Genomic DNA, 22684 nt, shown 5'->3' on the forward strand with positions numbered 1-22684 from the left:
CAAACTGATGAATCTTTTGAAATGGAAGAGATTAAGGTGTTGCATTTGGCAAGAACATTGTATCTGTCACAACAGCACAAGGTTAGAAATGCAGAGTATCACCCACACCATCTCTGTGGATATCAAGAAGTGTCATGGATGGAGCACAGCTTCTATTCCAGCAAGGCACGAATGCAGGTTTTGGGATAAAGCAACCGTGTTTGAAAGCTTTGACAAGCTTGGGACACAGAACTACCATCAAATTCCATGAGAATCTTTAAAGTTCTCAATTTCAGTTTAATGCAGGTATCTTTCAATTTACTAGAGAAATTTCACCTGCTACTTACATTTTCAGGCAATTATAGTTACCAAGATTTGAAATATTATAGCAAATGTAATGTTTGTATTTTCATTTAACAAAATCAATACAAACTGTACAGATACTGGTATCTCTTTAGCCATGCCTTAAGATGGACTAAACTGTAAACAATTACATGTGAAAGAGGAGAATCCTGACTTTGTGTACAGCTGTAACTTCACATTTCTGCCTTCATATTTTTCCAAAGGACTGAAATGTATGGGTAATTGTAACCAACAAATCTGAGACCAAATGTAAAAGTCTGGCATTCAGTGTGTATTGCAAAAGTGCCTGCAACTCTGCAAGACATATTGATACAACTTTAATTTTTAATCCTTTAAAATTATTATTTAGAACACTGACGGTGAAATATGCATTTCACAGGATGACACAGATAGCAAACTCACTGATGTAATACAATAAAGTACACACAAGCACTCTGACACAGTGTGAATTCAATCCCAAAACAACTCCTTTCCTATACCCATTATTTTTGCAATGATGAATTCATATACCCTTCTGTTTCCTGCTGCTTATTGATGAGAAATATTAAATGGCACCACATAGATGAACATCACATTGTTTTTACTGCAAGCCAGTGTTTATAAAATATATTTTCTGCTGGCCAACTTGTTGCTTCAGGAGAGTTTGCTGGACTTAAATCATTAGCCTTCATCTAATGATTAATTAGAAAATCTCTTTCTCTCTAATGCCTGTTTATTTTTTGGTTTGGTAAAATCCAATTTTTCAAATTGGAATTAATGCTCATAAAATGCCACCTTCACCTCCCTGAAACTGAAATAACTTAATAGGGTTCTGACTTAAATGTCTCTGCCACAGATTACCCACTGTAATTCTGGACGACAACTAAACAGCAGGTGCAAAGGACTGCTCAGTTAAACCATAGCAAAATTCAGACTATATCCACTGTGTGATTATAGTGTTATTTAGATGGGGTAAACTAAAGAGCATCAGGTGAAATCAAAGGTGATACAACAGAAATTGCCTGATTGTATTCAACACAAACTCCAAGACCTGAAGGTGTGAGGGGACAAATGAAACTGAAAATTAGTCAGAGAAAGACAGTGTCACAGTAACATCATAATGTCCATAAAAGCAAACTGTTATATGGAATAGTGTCTTTAAGGGAGATGGATAACAAACTAAACTAGCCAGCTTCATTTGAATGAAAATGCAAATACTTTTCTCCTGGCCATTTCTTGTGGGTGGCACCATAGTAGTGGACATAATCAGTGTCTGCATTACAGGACCTGGTGTGTGCACAGAAAATGAAGGGTGTTCTGGTGAGAGACCTGTAGCTGTAGAAAGAGAAAAAATTCTGCATTCATATTATCAGCCTTTACATGTTTTCATAGTCTAACCAATAAAGAAATGTATAAAATGAGCATGGGCTTGATATTGAGGACTTCTTTCCTCTGTCTGCTTCCCAGTAACGTGAAATACTGGGAACAGGGCGTAAGTTTGAAAAGCTGTGTCAATACAATGCCAAAGATTTCATTACCCCTTCTGGATTTATGTCTGTTCCTGTAAGCAGCTGATGCCGCAAGAACAACAGGACCAGGCAGCCCTCTTTAAAGAAACATCTGGTGAAAAGAAATTCCAAGTTTTAATCACGTGTCCTTCTAATATCCCATCGTGTGACCTAGGGGTCTTGGGTGTGTAGGTTTTGGCCCATCCAGGTGCCCCGGGCATGGCTGGAGCCCCAGGCCACTAACAACTGACCCTTTTCCTAACAATGGGCACAGGAACCTGTGGCTCGGCACGAGATCGGCTGGAGACGATGACACACAGCCTCCGACTTCGAAGGCTGGACTTGATGATGTTGGAAGTCTATTCCATCCTGAATGGGTCTATAATTCTGACTTGGCTGTAAAAGCCTATCGTTTCCTTTGTTCGGGGTCCCTACACGGAGGCAGCAGTTCATTCTTTGTTGTTTGGTTATTGCATCGCGATTAGATTATTTTAAGGATTTGGTCGTCGGAGCCTCCGCTATGGGAGAGCTAGTGTGAGTGTGAGGGGCTGTGCAGCTGCCGAGGGGCCTCGGCTCCAGCTCAGATGGTGCGGGTCTGGATGGTCGGACAGGGAAGCTTCCCCAGGAGCAGCTGCGTGCCGAGCCCGGCTGCAAGAGAACGCCCACTCCTCCTCACCGCAGCCGCCCGCGGGCGATCAGGGCTCGGGTGAAGAAACACCCGGGGAGGCAGGGCCGGTGCCCCCGGGCGAAGGGCGGCAGGAGCCCGGCCCGGCCCCCGGGGCCGCCTCCGCGATCGATGTATGGGCGCTCGACAGCGGCACAGGCAGCGGCGATGGCGCTGAGCGGGGTGCGGGTGCTGGAGCTCGCCGGGCTGGCGCCCGCGCCGCTCTGCGGGATGATCCTCGCCGACTTCGGGGCGCAGGTGGTGCGAGTGGACCGCCCGTCCCGGTCCGCCGCGGCCCTGGCGCACGGAGACGTGCAGGCCCGCGGGAAGCGCTCCCTGGCGCTGGACCTGAAGCAGCCGCAGGGCGCCGCGGTGCTGAGGCGGCTGTGCGGCGCGGCGGACGTGCTCATCGAGCCCTTCCGCCACGGTGAGGGGCCGCGGCCGCCGGGGAGCCGTGCGGGGCGGCGCTGCGGCCGCGCCAGCCCGCGCGGGAGAGCGGGAGGTTGGAGGGGCAGGGCCGCGGCATGCCGTGCTGCTCCCGCCTGTCTGTCCTCTGCCATACTGAGTGGGAAGCGGCAGGGAACGGCGCTGGGGGCGCAGGCTTTGTGGCGGACTTGTGCGCTGCAGCCGCCATGTGAAGCCGCGGCGAAAGACGCCGGGAGCGCTCACACAGGGCCGTGCCCTCGGCCGGGCCCGGGACGAGCAGCAGGATGCCCGAGCCGAGGGCTCACACCGAGCTCGGAGCCCGGGACGAGCAGCAGGATGCCCGAGCCGAGGGCTCACACCGAGCTCGGAGCCCGGGACGAGCAGCAGGATGCCCGAGCCGAGGGGTCACACCGAGCTCGGAGCCCTGGACGAGCAGGAGGGTGTCCGAGCCGAGGGGTCACACCGAGCTCGGAGCCCTGGACGAGCAGGAGGGTGTCCGAGCCGAGGGGTCACACCGAGCTCGGAGCCCGGGACGAGCAGCAGGATGCCCGAGCCGAGGGGTCACACCGAGCTCGGAGCCCGGGACGAGCAGCAGGATGCCCGAGCCGAGGGCTCACACCGAGCTCGGAGCCCGGGACGAGCAGCAGGATGCCCGAGCCGAGGGATCACACCGAGCTCGGAGCCCTGGACGAGCAGGAGGGTGTCCGAGTCCAGAGGTCACACCGAGCTCGGGGCACCAAGTCGAGGCCTGCTGCTAAAGTTCACGGTTGCTGTGCCAGTCAGAGTTTGAGCTTGCAATTCCTCTGAAGACAGCAGATCTGAGCTATGGTTACATATTTACAAAGCACATATTCCACCGAGAGGAATATAAGAGTTACATGTGTTAAATAGAGTAGTATGATTACGTTGTACAGTGTTACTGTTATTCAGGATCAAATCCAGGTTATGAACTACAGTCTTCATTTTCAAACATCATGGTTAATTTCAGGAAGTTGCTTTCTACAAACTAATCACTTCCTGCCAGTCTTAAGTCTACTTTATGAAAGCCTTCCTTGTGTTTTTGCAAATATTTTCCTTTTTTAACGTAAGGTTAAAAGTAAGACAAATTCTTTAAATACTCAATTACAGAATTTCTCAGTTTTTCAAAACCATTTTTGAAAGATAACTTTTGGTACATTTTTTAATTACTGTATGCATATTTACTAATTTATAGGCATGCTTAACATCTGGTTTTCAGTAGCAAAATTGATGCCATTTTAAGATCAGTGGACTTTTCAGATTGACCACATTCCCTCTGTTGATAAGCCATACACAGGCACTCACCTGATGGTTATGTCAGTATCTGTGGGTGTTCCTTGAGGGTGCTGTTCTGTTAGAAAAGGTCAGGTTGGGCAGGGCTCTGTGTACACGAATCTAGTTGAAGATGTCTCTGCTCCCAGCAGGGGGTTGGAGTAAGTGACCTTTACAGGTTCCTTCCAACCCAAACCACTCTGTAACAATGCTTCACTGAGGAGCTAGCTGAAATGTTTTGGAGATTTTACAAACGGTTTAGAAATAGGAGACTTTATCAGTTAGACACTGTACATCATGGACAGATAGTGTGTCACAAGTAATTATTTTCCTTTGAAAAATGGATTTATTCTTACCTTAAAATAGTTTGTTTTACTCCCCAGAAACTGAGCAAAAAAACAAAAAAAAAAGAAGTTAAATTCCAGTTTTTCCTTGTAGCTGATCATCTGGTTTTTCTTTATGAAATTTTGTTTTCTTTGGTTTTATGGGCACTTGCTGGGTTTTTTTCTCAGTTGGACAGGCAATTTTGTAACTAGATACAAGGTTGTAAGGCCTGTTAAATGAACTAGGCAGTTCTATGACCCGTTGTGAGACTGCTGGAAAACAGTGAGAAGGTGAGGGCCCAAGCTGCAGAACAGTTTCTTGCAAGGCATGTGTGACCTTACAACAATGACCTTGTGACACCAGAGCGGTTATTTGTCACCCTGTTTCCACTTGTGCATTTGAAAATCATGCATTTTGCCAAATTTCTCTGCTTTCTTGGGAGTAATCACTTGCTGCTGCCCAGTAATTAATACAGTAGAAATGGATCTGAATGAAATTGGTGGTATAGTAAAAATATGGACTAGTTTTGTGAGACAAGCTGGAGTAATAGATTCTGGGGTGGAACAGGCTTTGAAATTATGTTAGCCCTTCAATTCCAAAATATGTGGCCCAGCAGTGCCGGTATAGATCATTGGTTAAAGTCTGACCAAACTGCACTGAACTCGTAAGAAAGTATAATTTATTGCAATTCAAATTTATTCTCTTTAAACCACTGTTTTAGGACTGCAAGATTAACATTTTAGCCTTGATTTCTGTAAATCCATGCTGATTCAACTTACATACCATTGATTCTAAAAGTTCCTTACTCCCTGCATTAAAAAAGAACATGTTTACTTGTGTGTGGTTCTTACAGATCATTTGTGGAATAGTGGTATGGTCCAGTCACATGTGAGTTAAAATACACAGGAACATGAGGTACTGAGAAATTGTGAGGAAAGTATATGCCAGTAAAATACAGATGAAATTTCAAGTGATGTTAATTCAGAAAATGTAAGAGTTTTCTCTTTCTCTTTTTTCCTTGTTTTACCAGCCTTTGGTAGCTTTCTGTCTTGTCCAGTGATGCATGATTTTCTGTCAGTCTTTTGGAGAAGTAAAACAGGAATAAAAGCTGAAAAAAGATCCCTAAAGCCTAATGTCCACTTACTTTATATTAAAAATTTATGCAGCATGTTGGTAATTGATAATGTTTGTGTTGTGACATGGACACTGAAGTAGAATGTGCTACTTCATAAAGTGCAGTTGAGTTCTGCTGTTATATACTCTAACTTTGGATCATTATGTTTTGAGTATTACTACATGTGAATTTGAATTCCTTGCTTTTGTCTTTTTAAGGTGTCATGGAAAGACTTGGGCTTGGCCCAGAGGTCCTTCTACAGGAGAATCCCAGACTCATCTATGCTAGACTTACTGGCTTTGGCCAGACAGGAAAATATGCCAAGTCTGCGGGTCATGACATCAATTACTTAGCTTTGTCAGGTAGGCTGTAAAATTTCCTGTTAAATAAAGTTTCTTCCCCCCCTTTGATCAAGACTCAAGAACTTGTTGAAAGCAGATAGCTCAGAATTTATCTGAGGTGCAGTCTGACAAAACAGCTGATATGAAGTGTCTCTGTCAGTGAAATGGGGCTTTCCTTTCACTATGCTTTTCTCTGATGCTTTCAGTCAGCTCTGGCACTTGCTTAACTCCTCTGTAAACTTCCTCACAAGTCAAAATCTGGTCAGAAGAAATGAGGATGTTTTCTGCCAGGTTATTAAGATGAAGCAGTTCATTGAGGGGTCCAACCAACCAGTCAGCACACAAAAGGAGGAAACAGGTATTAGACAGGCTGTTTGTTTTGCCAGCAAACAACAAGCTGTTTCAGTCTGGATCAGCATTTCTTCCCAGGCTGTACATTATTTTCCTACTTTGTGCTATTCTATCTGAATGAAGTATCAAATATTTATTTGAAGAGAGGACTGAATATTTTCTTCAGGGCCCCTCTCCAGAAGCTTTGTATACTTAATAATCCTGAAAGGGCTGCAGATTATTTTATATGCTTGTGAGCAGAATTTTTGAGCAAAGAAAAACTAGGCAGCATAAGACAATTGAGATCTTGCACTTTTCTGCTTGTAAATATGTCCCCACTGATACCAGTTGAAAGGAAGTAGGCTTCAAATAAAGTGGAAATGCTACATTTCATTAAGGTGTTGTGGACCTTGTGGTGGTGTATGCTTGGTTTAAAGTGGTATGAATTTACAAGTATGCAGTAGCAAACAGCAAACAGGTGCAGCCCTTCTATGTATGGCCCTACCTCCTGCTCTTCACACTGCTTTGTCTCTGAGCCTGTGAAGGAGGAGAGAAGGTGGCGCAAAAGTTCTTGGCTTCCCACTGGATAAAGTAGTTCTTGTAGCCCCAGGAAAGTGATGTGGCAGTGGCAATGCAGACCTGGTGATCTGGTATCTCCTACTATGAGGAGTCATAATGTTGTGGAATAAATTCTTTAGAGATGCATTCAGTCTTCCCTCATGTAAAATTTTAGAGAATAGAAAAGATTAAAGAAAAGATGCCTCATTTGAATGACTTTGACTTCATGTTAAGATTATTTCAAAGTATTAAGGTATTTTTATCTGTTAGTAGTGGAGGGAAAGAGTCAATACGGGAACAGCATGGTCCATCCCTACCTTAGTTTGTAGTACTTTCTGGTTTACAAATAGAGTGATTTTTATCTCTGGAGCTAATTTAATCAGTTGTGTTTTGGTTTGTGATATCTTCCTAAAATAATTCTGCTTGAAATTTCACAGATCAATTTTTACTGCCTATTAAAAGGAAGTAAAACAAGGTGTTTGAGAGGTGTCATTCCTCAAAAATGAGATCTCATATTCTGAGTATTTTCCTAATGAGCTTTGGCTTTCTTTAACTAAAAAAATAGATTGTGTTAGGAACTCTTAAGAAGTCAGTATATTAATTTTCTTGTACCTGTGACAACTTTTTAGACTATTAAAAGGAAAGTTTTAGGCAGCAGCAGGGGTTTTACTCCTGCACTACAGGATTTGGAAACCTTTTATACTGTGCACTCTGTTGCTTGCCTGTAGGAAGTGGATTAGACTATTATTTAATTAAACAGTGCATCAGAACCATGCAATTCTCAGGAAGTTCTGACCATGTATTCTGCAGGTCTCAGGCCTGAGGCCACAGACACAGGATAGGGCTGGTCACACTGCAGTTTCTTGCTTGCCCAAAGGGAATTGCTATGAGGCAACTACAAAAAGTAAGGTCACAGTAAAGAGGTTGTTGAGGATGGCAGAGAAATGCTAGCAAATTCAAAGCTCTGACTGAAGTAAACTGGCTTAGCCTTTCCTCTAATCCCTTTTGTTTCTGCAATTATTGCTGGCATAAACATAGGTTCCTTGCATTTACATAGCATGCAATCAGAGATAACCTCCCTGTGTTAGTCACTTGTTCTTATATGCAACCTTTTTTTTTTCCAAAGGAAGTTGGAGAGTGAGGATAGGACTGAAGCACAATTGTCAGTGTGAGATCCTTTGTTATGATTATTTCATAATCATTTTTATGAGCACATAAGACTATACATCTGCATTTTTACTTTAAAATATTCAAAGAAGAACACTTTATCAGAGTGGCTTTGAGACACATTCATCGTGCCTTTTATGGGCAAGATTCAATGCATGTACAAAGTACTAATATAAAATTACTGCACGCAGGGTTGGTTTCTTTAATAAAATTTTGTCCCTATATACTCAAAATATCAACATTTATCTGTGACAGTTTTTTTAATGTCTTTAATTAATCACATCTTCCCTAATGTGACTTCATACATTTTTACTCTTTGTGAATTAAAGAGCCATCCAAGCAGAAATAAAAAACACTAGAAGATTGCTTTATGCCTTACTTATTTGCATAGTTTGAAAATAATGAAACTTTTAATTGTAGAAATGAATGTTTATAATTAATTTTATGCTTATCTTTGCTTTGTTTTCTCTTTTGTCAGGTGTGCTGTCAAAACTGGGTAGAAAGAATGAAAATCCTTATGCACCTGTAAACCTTCTGGCTGATTTTGCTGGTGGAGGTGTCATGTGTGCACTGGGCATTGTTATAGCCCTCTTTGAACGCGCCAGATCTGGCAGAGGGCAGGTCATTGATGCAAGTATGGTAAGCTTGTTCTCAAGGAACTTGTGGTTTCTTAGGTTTTCTTAGGTGTTCTCCTACTCTAAATCCGGGAAAGGGAGGAGATTGTAAGGTTTAAAATTGAGAATTTGGGAAAGGGAAAGTGAGCAATCTCATAAAATGGCTATTCCATGCAAGCAATTTTCATGAATCACTGCTGGCATAACATCCTTATGTCATGGAATACATACTACAGCCTCTTCCCTCTCCCTGCTTTTGCCTGTCTGCCTTCTTCACAAAGTATTAGCTCTAGGTATTTGATGAATAAGTGTGGTGTATGGAGATAGGGTGTATAATAAAATTGGCTTACTGTATAACAGCAAAAATTACAGGACTCTTGCAATAAAAATTGCATTAGCTTTATTCAAGATACATCGTCTGATGATTTTGTGACAGATCATATGTTAGTTAGAAACCCTGTTCCCTGGGATAGTTACACTGTCTATGTATCATTGCCAAGAAGTCAATTTCAAACAAATAAATGAAAGGCTAAATTAGCTTAATAATGGATATGTTTCCACTGGAAGGCCACCTACTTACACACAGAGGAAAATGAAAAACTTAACAAGTGGAGTTCTACAGATGTTTGTTGGGTCTTTTTTCTGTTTTCTGCAATAAGTTGAATGACAGATGAGCTATTGTGTTTAGTAAATTTACAGATAATACACATATGTGAAGGACTACAAGTATGATGGACTTGGAATAGAATTAAAAATGACCTTTTCAGATTGGAGCAATGACCTGAAAGAACTGAATGCCATTCGTGGACATTGCTGCTTTGTGGTCCTTTGTAGGCAATTTGTTGCACAAATGCAGTAAGAGAACAATTGGCTAAAGTACAATCCTGGGAGTTTGTAATAGTCACAAGCTGAACATGAGTCAACAATATCACACTGTTACAAAACACATACATACTGTTAGGATGTATAAACAGGAAATAGAGCCATCAACGTTTCTGAAGCAATTATTCTAACCTATTCAATGTTTAAGAAGTCTCAGGAAAATAACATTTCAGACACTGACCATCATCTTTAAAAGTTGCTAATTTGAGGAAGCCCAAGTAGCACAACAAAAATTATGACTCTAAAAACATGACCTTAAAGAAGAATTGAAAGAGATTGTGTATTTGTGAAAGAAGAACTGTTGAGAATTGTGACAAGTCTTCAAATACTGAAAAAGATACTTCTTGTAGTTTGTAGTATTACCAAAGTTTCCTTAGCACAATTCAGCAAATTAAAGGAATTTGTTAGAAGAGGAATCAGTTAAGTCTGCTAATGTTCTAATGAAATTTGTAGCTCATTTGGAGTAGAATGTATTGTGGGGCTTTTTTAAGTCCTTAAAATTGTGTCTTCCAATTTTTTCTTGTTTCATCATAATTGTGGAATTCACAGTTTCCTGCTGATGTGCCTGGTGACCTGTGAAATGGACGGAATATTGTCCAGTATCACAGGATGTACTTTACCGAGCATTTGGTCATATTCCTTGTGTCTTGAATTGACTTTCAGTGACACAGTTGATTAAAATCATGCATGCATCATCAGCTGTAAAATCTGCAATAAATTGACTGGTGCATGAGCCTGTTTTTACACCTAAGTTTTATTTTTTTTGTGGAAGAAATTGTTTTAAAAATCACAACACTGCAGCATTTCAGCTGATTTGTTTTAACACTATTTTTGTTTAAGAGACCCTTTACTTAAGCTGTTGTACAGTTTAGGTAGTCTGAATATGTTAAAGACTCAGACATGTGGTAGAATTTTCTACAGTAAAAACTGCACTGCGCGAAAAGTTGACAATGGGTCCTGCATTTCATCTGCCTGTCTCAGAAGAATTAAGTGCCTGAATTGATTCCTGCTGGTTGCTGTCCCTTCTCATTGATCTTATAGGGATCATGGCTATCTTACAGGAAGCCAGATAGTTGCCACGTGGAGTGGACACTGGGATGTGGCACAGTAGGCACAATTGTACCTCTGCATTCTTGCACCACACTGGAACAGAGGCATGTGAGTCAGGGCCACAGTTTGGGTTCACTAGAGTTTCAGCCACAGAGCCTTCTGATAATGGTAGGCATCTGACTGAGCATAACTCACTCTTTGTGAAAAGACAGCCATGGGAAAGCATGCTGGTAGTAATAGATTGCATAATAGTCTCATGGCAGGAGCACTTAGCAGTGCAACAGAAGACTGAGGTTCCAGGGTTTCCTCAGCCTAGAAGTGCTCAAAACCAAAACTCCCACATCCTAGAAGCCTTCTTCAGTCACAAGGATAGTTTAGGTCGGTGTGGATTCATTCCCACTTTTGTTTGAGCTGTTTTCAGTCTGTGGAAAGAACAGAAGACTTGTGGAGCAGACAGGTCACCCATTAGGGTGATGCCTCTGGATTCTTGTGCCTGCTTCAGAGACTGGAGATGTTCTTAACATGAGGGAGACATGAAAAACATACCACTTATTATAATAATTCTGTAATTAGACTTAAGTGAAGTCACTCCATGTTATCCTTTTCATGTTGTAAAAGAAGGTGACCACATTAGTGAGTGTGTGGTGTTATTTTTACATGCCTTTGGAGGTCTGGTGCAGATGTTAAGACGCTTTTTTTATTTGTCTCTGAATTGTGGTGGGCCTCAGGCAGAACCTAGCTCTCCAGTTGCCCATTTCTAAGTCCCTATACCAGTCAAAAACAGATCTACTGTTTTATTTTAAATGTTTCCTGGGTAAGTAGTACATAGGTTGTACAGCTGCTGACTAAGAGTTTTGTCAGGACCAAAATATAATTTTTCTGTTAGGTCTTATTCTGATATTTCCCCCATCTTTTATTATCCTTGCTTTCAGTGCTTTTTGTGTAATACTACTTTTTGTTAATATGAGCAGTGCAAGATCAGGTCATTAGTAAAACATAATTTACTTGCAATAATTTTGTAGCTATGTAGATGAAGGTATACAGTATTTTCTCATATGAAAGTACTTTAATTGACTTTAACATGCAACAGCGAGGACAGAAGTATTCCTGTCCTTGAAGCAGTACTAGAGCAGAGCCCAAGTAACACACATTAAATGAAGAAGCCCTCTTGACCACACATTTTAGCAATTTGCATGTTTTAAATTTTTGCATAGGAAGGTATAAACTAATAGATCTTTCTACACGAAAATTTAGTAGCCTTTTTTTTTGGTACAGTGTCTATTCTTTTCTCTATAGACAATATTAGGTTAGTTTAATGCAGCTGAAATTACATGAATCAAGTGATACTCAGAATAATACAGCTCAGGTTTTAATCTGTTCTACTGGAATGTTTCTGGCCATACACTATTAATTGGCTTATCTTTGTTTACAGTACTTTCAATACAGTTGAAAGAAAATGAATTGTGCTGATGAGCAAAACTATAGGATGTGATTTTTCTTGAAAGACTGGCCCAAACTTGTTAATTATTGAAAAGCTGAACAGACTGTATTTTCATCTAGGTGTACTGCACAAAGACAAAATTTTGAGGAACAATTTGCAATGGGATTACTCATGCTTTCTAGCACTGTATTCATCAGACTCTTGTCTATGTAGAGATTCCTTTGATATGTGTGTGTAGCTGCCACTGATGACAGTTTTTGTTTTAACTTAGGGTTGGAAATTTTATTTCCTTCAAATTTCTGCTAAAAATACTACTCTTCCTACAATCAGTGTATAGATAAAATTTTGGTATTTATGAGACTGGCACAAATACTTTGTTTTCCAGAGGTTTAGAAGGTGTTGATGGCTGTCTGATGTAATGTTGTCTAGAGCTAAGAAGCTTGTCCCATCACTTGTAATTACTCGCTCATTGTGAACTTGCTAAATGAGGCAGTTTTGTTCATTGAAAGTGTGTTGTCCATCTGAAGCTGCCTGACTACATTTATGCTCTTTCTTACTCTCTGTTTCTAGATTATTTCACATATACAGTGTAAACAGTAATTGAAAATTTTAAGAAATGGAACTTCTTAACAGAGATTCTGTCATTAAAAATCCTTGCAAAGGGCAGAATTGAAAATAGCTTTTTTTTTTGTTTGTTTTATACAGAATTTAAATAACATGCCAACTAATTTACTGGAGCCTTTATTTTTTTTTTCTCTAAATCTTCAAGGTAGAAGGAGTAGCATACCTAAGTTCTTTCCTGTGGAAGTCACAAAATTTGGGACTTTGGAGCCAGCCTCGCGGTGAAAATCTGCTAGATAGCGGTGCACCTTTTTATGAAATTTACAGGACCTCTGATGGAAAATTCATGGCTGTTGGTGCCATTGAGCCTAAATTTTATAACCAGTTAATAAAAGGTGAGTAGGTTGGAGCAATTGTTTCATAGCAGCAAAGCATGATTGAGTGAATTCTTCCACAGCTGGTTTTGATTCATGATGTATAGTTTACAGAATCACTAGTTGGAAGAGAGCTTCAAGATCATTGAGTTCAGCCCATGCCCTACGCCTCAACTATCCATGGCACCAAGTGCCACATCCAGTCTTTTTTTAAACACATCCAGGGATGGTGACTCCACCACCTCCCCAGGCAGACCATTCCACTACTTTATCATTCTTTCAGTAAAAAACTTCCTCCTAAAACATGGGAAATGTGATTTCTTTGTAAAAGTCAAACACTTCCTGAAGCTAGTTGGGTAGTTGTTCAGAAGTTTAATTGAATTTCTTTTTCCAGCCATTAATTTATTTCCTTTTCACCCCCAGCAACTACACTTAAATTTCAAGTTTTTGTTTGGAGTTACTGTAATGGTAGTTTGTGATGTCACTGAAGCACTAAACAACTTTTTCTGCAAATCACTTTTTTCAAATAATGATTTACTTTAAAAAGAACTAATTCTTTGCAATTGCAAATAGAATTTCAATCAATTTCTATTATTTGTACTATAATTAAAAATAAAATGTATTTAAATTGTTTCAGAAAGGAATATTCACTGGAAGTAGTTCGTAGTATGACAGAAAAAATTCTTATGGAAGCAAATTCTGCTTAAAGAATTAATTTCCACCACAATTTCAGACTGCTTTTAGTGTCTAGCTGTGGATATAATATTTATATTTGACTAAGACTCTTTAAATATGACCATAAATCATGATTTATCTCTTCAAGAAATTAGAATGGGTTATGTATTATATTTATCTATGAAATGACAACAAATGTGCATCTTTACTTCTGAACTCATTGTGTGCTTCAACCCTTTTATTACATGGACTCTTAGCTTCTTATTGGTTATTTTAATCTCTTTTTCTGTTGTGCTTCTCTGGTAGATTGCTATGCTTTCCATACAGAATTTATGAAAATATAAAAAATTCATGAAAGAATTTAGTATTTATTCTTTCTTTGTTGCACAGAATATGAAGGCTATAAGAAGTTGTCAATTTAGTTTTAGCTTTGGTTGATGAGTTCAAGGAATGCCAACAAAGGATTCCTAAAGTCAATGTGTGAACCACATTTATGCATACATGTGGCCAGTCTTCACTCTGTGAGTGTGTCAGGGGAGTAGTTCCTTATTCTTGCACAGTCTCCCACTCATTATTCCTTGAATTGTAGCATTCTTTGAATAGTATCCATGCTACAATTTTTACTGGTTTTGCCTGGGATACAGCTGAATTTCTTTGCAGTAGCTTGCATGGGGCTGTGATTTGGGTTTGTGCTGGAAGCAGTGCTGTTACACAGGGATGTTTCAGTAACATGAGCAGCTCTTGCACAGCATTGAGGACTTTTCTCCTCCTCACCCCACTGCACCACTGAGAGGCCTGGGGGTGCACAAGAAATGGGAAGGGATCACAGCCAGGACAACGGACCCCAACTGAGCACAGGGACATTCTGTACCATAGGACATGGTGCTCAGCAACAAAACTGGAGGGGAGGTTGGTGCGTGGTCACTGCTCAGGGACAGGCTGGGCATTGGGCAATTGAGGGTGAGCAATTGTTCTCATCTGCAGCTCTTGTATTTCTTGTGTTATGAGGTTGTAAGGTTGAATATGCCTTTGATGCACAGGATCCCAAAGAGAGCTTGTTCTTTATGCTTTTGGCTTTGTTCTCTTGCAGCCTGCGGTGCTCCCCAGGTTCTTGCATAGCTGTAGATATGAATGACTGCTTCTCTTGTAGCTTAAAAAAGTCCATGCAATTGTGTAATATCTAAACTGAGACATGCTGCTATGTGAAATACATGAGGAAGACTCCTGGAGTGGCTCAGGGACATGTCCAGCCTTATGTTAGACAGATCAGATGTCAAGTTTGGAAATGTCACTTTCTTGACTGAAGAGGATGGTGCTTTTTTGTCTCTAATTGTCCTGAGAATAACCTGTTTGTAAACTCAATTTGTAAGCAACTTGATCTTGAAAAAGAAAGTGTAGTTGATTGTTCCATCATTGATTATTTGCAGTTCTTTGAAATGTTTTTCTCATCCCATCCCCAAGAGATTTTCTTGCTTGCATAGTAGCTGAAGAACAACAGTAAATATCTATATCAAAGTAAAAAACTGTATCAAAGTGAAATTCAAGCCCTTGCCGTGGGAGTTAGGTAATTTGGAATTCCAATAAATATCTTCAGGGAGAATGCTTGTATCAAGTACAAAGCAAATGAGAAAAAAATAAGGCTGCATACTCAGATACCCATATGTTTGGCTTCAGTTATCTAACACTGGCTTGCAGTATTCATGGCCTGCAGTATTTTGTTCTTTGGAGACTGAGTTGAATCACTTAAGCTACAGGACTGGAATAGAATCTGTACTTTTTCAAAAAGCACCAAAATTCTGCAATGGAGTATGGTTCTGTTTGTGACTCTTCCTCTGTGAACTTTTTCTGGACATTCCTAATTTCTTTTATTGATCATTGTTACGGGGCAAGACTTGTGCTTTTCTCTCTCAGCCAGGTTATCTAGAGATAAGCCTGTGATGGATGAAACCAGTGGCCAGGTGGTATAACGGTGGTTGTGGTGATGGTGTCTGTCTTCTTTAGATGACTCTCTACTGAGGAAAATGCTAAAATTCTGCTTTTCTTTTAGTTGTTTCTCAGAAATTTAGAGGTTAAAGCTAGAGCAACTGTGAATTCTTCTGCTTATGTTGGGACACCCACACTGGACAACTTTATTTTCATGTTTGGAAGCACTCCTTATGTTTACAGTGCAGAGAAGTTGCTTGATTTTAACAGCTGAGGTTTCAAAAACAGTTATTCCAGCAATAAAGAGCTAGTATGTATCCACTTGTAAGTAGACAATGACTGCAGTCATTGTTGCATGTTTCAGTCTGTTTCTGCCATATTTTAAAAATCTAACATATATGCTGCAGTCTTTGGGGAAATTTTGCTTTTTGCCTGTAATTGTACCGCTATCTTTGCTTGTTTACACTCATTCAATTTCCTTTGTTTATTTTGTGAAAATGTGTTGTTTAAAGTAAATTACAAAATTCAAGATTGTCTCACAATATTGAATTTAAAGTAACTGCTCTTTTGTTATTTTGTTTGAGATGCATATCTTGATCTGTTCAGATTTTCATATAGGAAGTACTTATTCCTTTCAGCACTTAGGGTTTCAATCTTTCTGAAGCAATAGTGCACTAAATTAGAACAGCAGATCCTTCTTGTGACTGAGGGATTATTTCCTTTCTGGGATACTTATTACAGAAATTAAATTCAGAATTTAAACTTTTGAATATTATGGGGAAGAAAAAAATGCCTTTGAGAATTGTATTGCTCTTTCACAAATCTGAGGATCTTTGACTTAGGCTGAATCCTCTGTTTCAGGCATTAATTCCAGCTTTGAAGTGGGTTTAAAATGCTATGTTCCAGTTGCAATTTCCATACTTTCATTTCATGATTTTTCTCCATATTTCTGGTCAGTTCTGCTGGTGAACAATTTGGTGCTGTTCCAGATGAAATATATTAAAAAACCACTGGATGTCTCTATGTCCATACTCAGAGGGTAGATTAGTTTTGCCACTCCACAGAATGAGAGTACAAGGATATCGGTGTTGCAGATGTCAGTTGCAGATTTAAGGACTGCAGAATTGAGAAAGGAGTGTGATGTCTCTGAATTATTTGTCTCTGCTCACAGAATTCTGCTTAGCCAAAGCAGAACTGATTTCCTTTTTGTTCACTTCAGTGTTTTCCTGCAGAGTTCCTGGAAGAACCCAGTGCTGGACCTAAATGCAGTTAATGACATGGTGAGGAAAGTTCTTAAGGAGGCTGCAGAGGGAAACTAAATTATCGAAAATAAAGCATATTAGTTTGGGAATATTCTTGGCTTTGTAGATTGTGCTCAGCAGGGACAATTGCCAGAAATTGCCAGAAATTTATTAATTAAATAAACTTCAAAAAGGCTTTATGAGAAATTGAAGCTATGTTAAATAGACGGAGTAGAGAAGTATTTTGGGCTCACTATTGACTATTTACTATTAACAGACAAGCTGTAGTCCATTTTCCAGTATTAATTTTATTACTGCAAAAATCAGACAATAAATAGCTAAAATACCTTGGCATCTTATGAAAAATATGATGGAATAAACATATGCTGCTAATGTTAAGCCTTAATCTTTTGACAGAAAGAGACAGAATGTCTTTCTGACCTGTGAATTGCTTCTGCAAAGTTTGTTCTGTTTTTTAGAAATAGGTGCTTAGTCTTGCTGCAGCCAGGCTCCCAGGGGTGTGAAGAGCACAGTAAATACTGTGGAGCAGGTGAGAGTAAAGGTTTAATTCTGAGTTATATGGTGTAAAGTTACACAAGGTGAACTTCGTGTCCACTTACATTGATATGGAAAGCACTGACAGTCACTGAAGTATTGAACTTTAGTTCCTACTCCACAGGACCCCTTTTACTTCAGTACTCCTGCATTGTATTATTTCTGTTTAAAAAAGAAGGAAAAAGTTCAGAAGCAATTAAAAACTTAGTTTGCATCATTATGAAGGATTTCCACGAGACTTTCCATTTTGTGATTGTTAAGTATTGTGTACTGTATTTAAAATCTGCTGATATACTGAATGCAGTACCACATTGTTATTGAGACATGCAACATGGGCAAACAGTTTCCCTGTTATGTTTTAGACTCAGTTATACATAATGTTATGTTTTATTTTAATGTATTTATTTTGATAAGCCTTAAACATTGTACATATACTGTAGAGGGCCAGCCTCCTGCTGGTTCAAAACATTTGCAATTGTGGTAATTGAGTATGTCAGCTCGGAGTACAGCTATGGATACATTTGCAATGAGGCCTGGTAGTACTGTGGGCCTGATCAGCTGTCACTTCCTAAAAAAACCCGTAAGTTTCAGAAAGGTTGATCAGAGAAAAAACTTTACATTGTTACTTTAATGAAAATTCACTACTCTCTTCTGAAATATGGGATATTCTGGAATTCAATTGCCTTTCACAGTGAGAACAAATTTTATTTAGTCAGAAAAAGAACAATGGCCTTCACCTTGCAGCTGTTGTTTAGCCCAAAATTAAGGTTTCCCTTAATTGATGATTAAGATGATTTTATTCAGTCATGTTCTGACAACATAATTTCAGAATTACTCTGCTACAACCATACATTTTTGAAAAGAAAATTAGCAAGTTAAACCAAGAAAATCTTGAACAAAACTCTCCTTTTAAAATAGCATGACTGAAATAATATAAAAACCTGTTTTAATTTCTGACATAGCAAAGCAGCTTCACTGATTTATTTGACGTATTTTGGTGGTTTATTTCTCTTGAAATTGGTGCCTGATCTTACTAAGATCGACTAAGAAGTTCTGTACAAATAGGGATTTCAGTTTGCTCCATCAATAAATGATGTGGGGATATATATCGATAAAGCTATAACATTTGAAGGCTATTTAAAGTTACATCATTATAGGGAGACAGTATTTCACTTTTCAAAAATAATTTTAAAGCAGTACTAAAGTATGTTGACTGGGCTTTTCCATACAAAAACTCCTAGATTAAAATTTAAACAAAAAGACTTGGAACTAAGTCGTTACTGCTTTATAAGATATTCTGTGTAAAAGATACTTTGCTGTTCATTACACCGGGTGAAGTCTGCGCTCCTGTGGTATCCCAGGCAATTATGTGCCATGTAATAGTTTCCTTGTTGAGTCAGTCACTCCTGCTCGGATACTGCTCATCTGCACCACAAATGGTGAGCACAAGCTGGAAAATGACAAGTTGTAGTGCTTAAATGCTCTCAGTTCATCCTGTTTAAAGCTGAAGTCTTCAGTAGTAAGCAGAAAATGAGCATGTAATATTAAATTCCAGGTTCTGCTTATTGTTCCAGTTTGCCAGAGAATGTGCAGTGAGGCTCAGCCAACTTCCCATCTGCCACAATCATCAAAAATAATTGTGTAATGGGATAATGGTAGAGTTCTGCTCATGTTGGACTGGCTGATAGAAGCCAAACCATAGTTAATAAGAACATGAGTACTGTGAAACAGAGCTTCCACTTGTCAAGATTCCATGCTTTGAGACAGAAGTTCAGGTAGTGAGTATTTAGTTTTCTTTTGTGGAAGGTAAATATGCCTCACCTGATAGTTCATAAGTAAACTATACTGCACAGTTTGTCACTAGTGGAAGACTTTGAAAATCAATAATAAAATTAATTTTGAAAATACTGCTAGCTTTTATCTGGTCATGATGTTCAACCAGTGTGAGTTATCTTCAGCTGATCTCATTATAAGATTACATGAATGGTTATGGATACAAGACTATAAGTTCAGTGATTTAAGGTGCACATGGCTTGATAAAACCATAAGGACTGATCATTTGTAGTATAATTTATTGTGGTATCCAGAGGCATTTCTAATAAGATGTGAGAATATTTATTTTGTCTTTGACTGTGATGAATTTCTTCTGAGAGTGAACAACCGCAAGGCTGTGTTTCTGAGTCTGGAGACTGGCAATTTCTCTGTGTTTTACTTTGAAGTGCCAAAGTACCATTTCAAAGCATGTATTCATTTTCAAAACTATGTTTAATAATCTTGTGATCAACAGTGAAGTTCTTAAATACTGTCTTAAACTGGGGTGGGGGGGTGGGGGGGAAGGGCACTGTGGGCCCCAAGAAGTGCATATTGTACAGATTATGAATGGAAAGAATTTAGGGAGCAGAAGAAAAGGAATTATCTCCCTTTTTCTCCTCATATGTTTAAACAGCAATATGTCTACCTCACTCAGTGGTAAGGAAGCCATAGAAAGACAAGATATTTTAGGTGTTTTCTGCCTTACAGCTAAAGACAAGAGGAGGTATGTGTAAATTCTGTCTGCCAACAGCCCTCTATTACCCAAGCCTGTAACAGTTGTTAGTCTAATTATCATTCTGATACCAGATAACCAAAGATATAAAAAAGTATGCTCAAAATGCAATTTTGCAGAGCTCTACATTGCCTTTTACAGGGAACTGCTGTTTTCTAAGAAGCTCTTTTTTTTTTTTTTTTGTTACTTATGAAGCATTATGATGATAGTTGTTTTCTAGTCTTTCTAATTTCTCAAATTAGCTTCTTTTGTATCCCTGCATTTTCTGAATTTTTCCTGCTGTGTTCATGCTCTTGAATTTCAAAATGTGACTGTTTGAACAGCCTTCAGTAGATCACTTCTGATTTCTATTTGGTATTATATATTCTGCTTATAACTCTGTACTATCTCATTTTGAAACTGTAGATCAATTGCTTTTTCTCTTACTTGTTTTTTGCCTCCTTTTTGAGATAATCTCTGCAATAAGTGATAAAAATTCCTGCATCTCCTTGAAGTAGCAGAATGAAAGAGCAGAGATTGCAGAGAGCAGAAATGGATATTGGAAACTGTTTTGGCAGCACAGAAGAGATGTAAGCTCCCCAGTGAGAAGGGTTGTGATGCTTAGTTCAGGGATAGACCTATGACTTGTCTAGTTCAGGAAATTGTTATTACAAGGCCTTGTGTGCACATGCTTTGCTCTGGTGTCTCAGAAGGGATATGCTTAGTGCATGCCTGGGCGGTCCTTGCAACTGAGACGGAAAGCAAGGTTATTGAGCAGTTAGTGAGTGAAAGGGCTGAGGGAATTGGAACCTGCAAAGCTTGCTAGAGCAGAGGGAGCAGGAGATACTGTTGGAGCCTCTGGACAGTGGAGTGAAGAAGCAGGTCACTGCCTGCAGGCACCTGCATCTGAGCTGCCACATGCGGATCGAGCTGGGCACATCCATCCACACCATCTTCTCATCTGGGGATAGAAATAGCCCCATCATGTTGAACTTCAAACACTGTAGCTTGCTGAATGTCCCGCTCTGGCAGATGTGCTGGCTCCTGAGAGATAAGTGTATTGCTGTAGTCCAGTATCGGCAATGATGCCAGACATGGGGAGAATCTGAGAGATGGTCAGAAGAATCCAAATTTATTGTGGACTACATATGCTTATATACTATTCTAGGAGGGCTAGTAATGTTTTACTACAATGATTGGGTTAATCTTCACATAGACATTTTACAACATCTCTCGCTTGCAGACCTTGATGTGATTTTATTTTCTGGTAAGTCAATCTGATTTAATCTTCAGCTAGTCTTGATTTAATCCTTGAAGTTCTGTTTGATCTTGCCAAGGCATCCTGATTATCAATTCTCTTATGCTAACCAGGTCCAAAGTCTGTCATCTGTCTTGTGTGTCCCAATAGTCCAGGATCCATTCAGCAGATTTCTGTGTTGCTACTGCCAGGTAGAGAATATGATACCTATTATACAAGCGTTTCTCAGGACATTATTACCTCGAGACAGCTGCTGCTTCTGTGAAGTGTTCATACAAATGAGAGTTTATTGTAGGTGTGTACTTAAAAGGCAGTAGCTAATGCAGTTTAGTCTAATTGCAAGTATCATAGAACATTTTATTCCTCTGCTCTCTGCCCTGCACAGATACCCAAATAAAGTTCAAAGTGACTTTAGTATTGCCTGCAAAATATTATCTTCTTGAGGAATGTACTTAGTTGCGGGAAGCACTTAGTAAATTATTGATGCTGTACTATAGTTAAACTTTTCTTTTTTCCTCTCAGGTCTTGGGCTAAATTTAGATGAACTCCCTTCTCAGATGAGTTTCTTCCACTGGCCTGAAATGAAGAAAAAATTTGCATCTGTATTTGCACAGAAGACACAAGCTGAGTGGTGCAGCATATTTGATAGCACTGATGCCTGTGTGACCCCTGTTTTATCCTTCGAGGATGCTGCCTCACATCAACATAACAAAGAAAGAAATTCTTTTATCAAAAATGATGAGGAAGAGATAAGTCCTAGACCTGCTCCTGTTCTATCAAGGACTCCTGCTGTTCCATCCTGTAAAAGAGATCCTTTTATAGGAGAGCACACAGAAGAGATACTTCTAGAATATGGGTTTACTAAGCAAGAGATTGATAAACTTAATACTGATAAAGCAATAGAACTGAAGGAACTAAAAGCTAATTTATAATCTCTGACTGTGCATATCAGATAAATTTCAGGCTGATAATGTAAGCTTTTATGCTTTAAAATTAAACTACATGACAAATAACTGTTGGCATAATACTGATTTTAAATTATTTATATTTTTTAAATTATTGACATTTTAAATTTAAGTTGAAAACAGTAAGACTGATCTGTTTCCTAGAATGATACTGCAGTTGTGTTCTGAATATCTACATACCTTACTTGTTAAGCAACCTGTAAACTCTCAGAATTTTGTTTAAATATTATATCCTTTGGTTTGATTCTTTTAATTCTTGGTTATACAATTGATTTGTAATATATGTTGCAATTACTTGAAAGTAATTATTTTAATAAAATATAGTTATATTATTCTGAAATGAGTGATTATGCTGTTTATTAATTAATTAGAAGGGATTTTCTTCATCTGTTTTTCCTATTAATTTACTTTATCATGCTGAAACTATGGTCTAACTAATGCTTTTCTATTATGTGCTGCTACAGAGCTATTATCTCAAAGTTGATATATTTAACAGCCTGACTACATTTCCTTAAGGCAGTCTCCTTATTATATATTACATTTGGAATATCACCTTGGCTAGAAACTAAATTCAGAAT

At 39.2% G+C, this 22684-nt stretch overlaps 1 protein-coding gene across 1 annotated transcript; it reads left to right on the top strand.

The window, feature by feature from the left end:
- The first annotated feature begins 2620 nt into the window (after positions 1-2620).
- AMACR (alpha-methylacyl-CoA racemase) lies at positions 2621-22446 on the top strand. Its single transcript, XM_021554650.2, has 5 exons — positions 2621-2920; positions 5866-6009; positions 8522-8682; positions 12800-12986; positions 21664-22446. Exons 1-5 carry the CDS (start codon positions 2626-2628, stop codon positions 22071-22073), a joined length of 1197 nt encoding a protein of 398 aa, XP_021410325.1. The 5' UTR covers positions 2621-2625; the 3' UTR covers positions 22074-22446.
- Positions 22447-22684: the final 238 nt, after the last annotated feature.

The sequence above is a fragment of the Lonchura striata genome, chromosome Z (assembly GCF_046129695.1).
Source record: "Lonchura striata isolate bLonStr1 chromosome Z, bLonStr1.mat, whole genome shotgun sequence".
NCBI lineage: Eukaryota > Metazoa > Chordata > Aves > Passeriformes > Estrildidae > Lonchura > Lonchura striata.

Excerpts from the sequence above, each read along its gene's own strand:
- AMACR (XM_021554650.2), top strand. The coding sequence starts at position 2,626 with ATGTATGGGCGCTCGACAGCGGCACAGGCAGCGGCGATGGCGCTGAGC. Across the intron at positions 8,683-12,799 it reads AGGTCATTGATGCAAGTATG|GTAGAAGGAGTAGCATACCT; the intron begins GTAAGCTTGTTC and ends TAAATCTTCAAG. Across the intron at positions 12,987-21,663 it reads TTATAACCAGTTAATAAAAG|GTCTTGGGCTAAATTTAGAT; the intron begins GTGAGTAGGTTG and ends TTTTCCTCTCAG.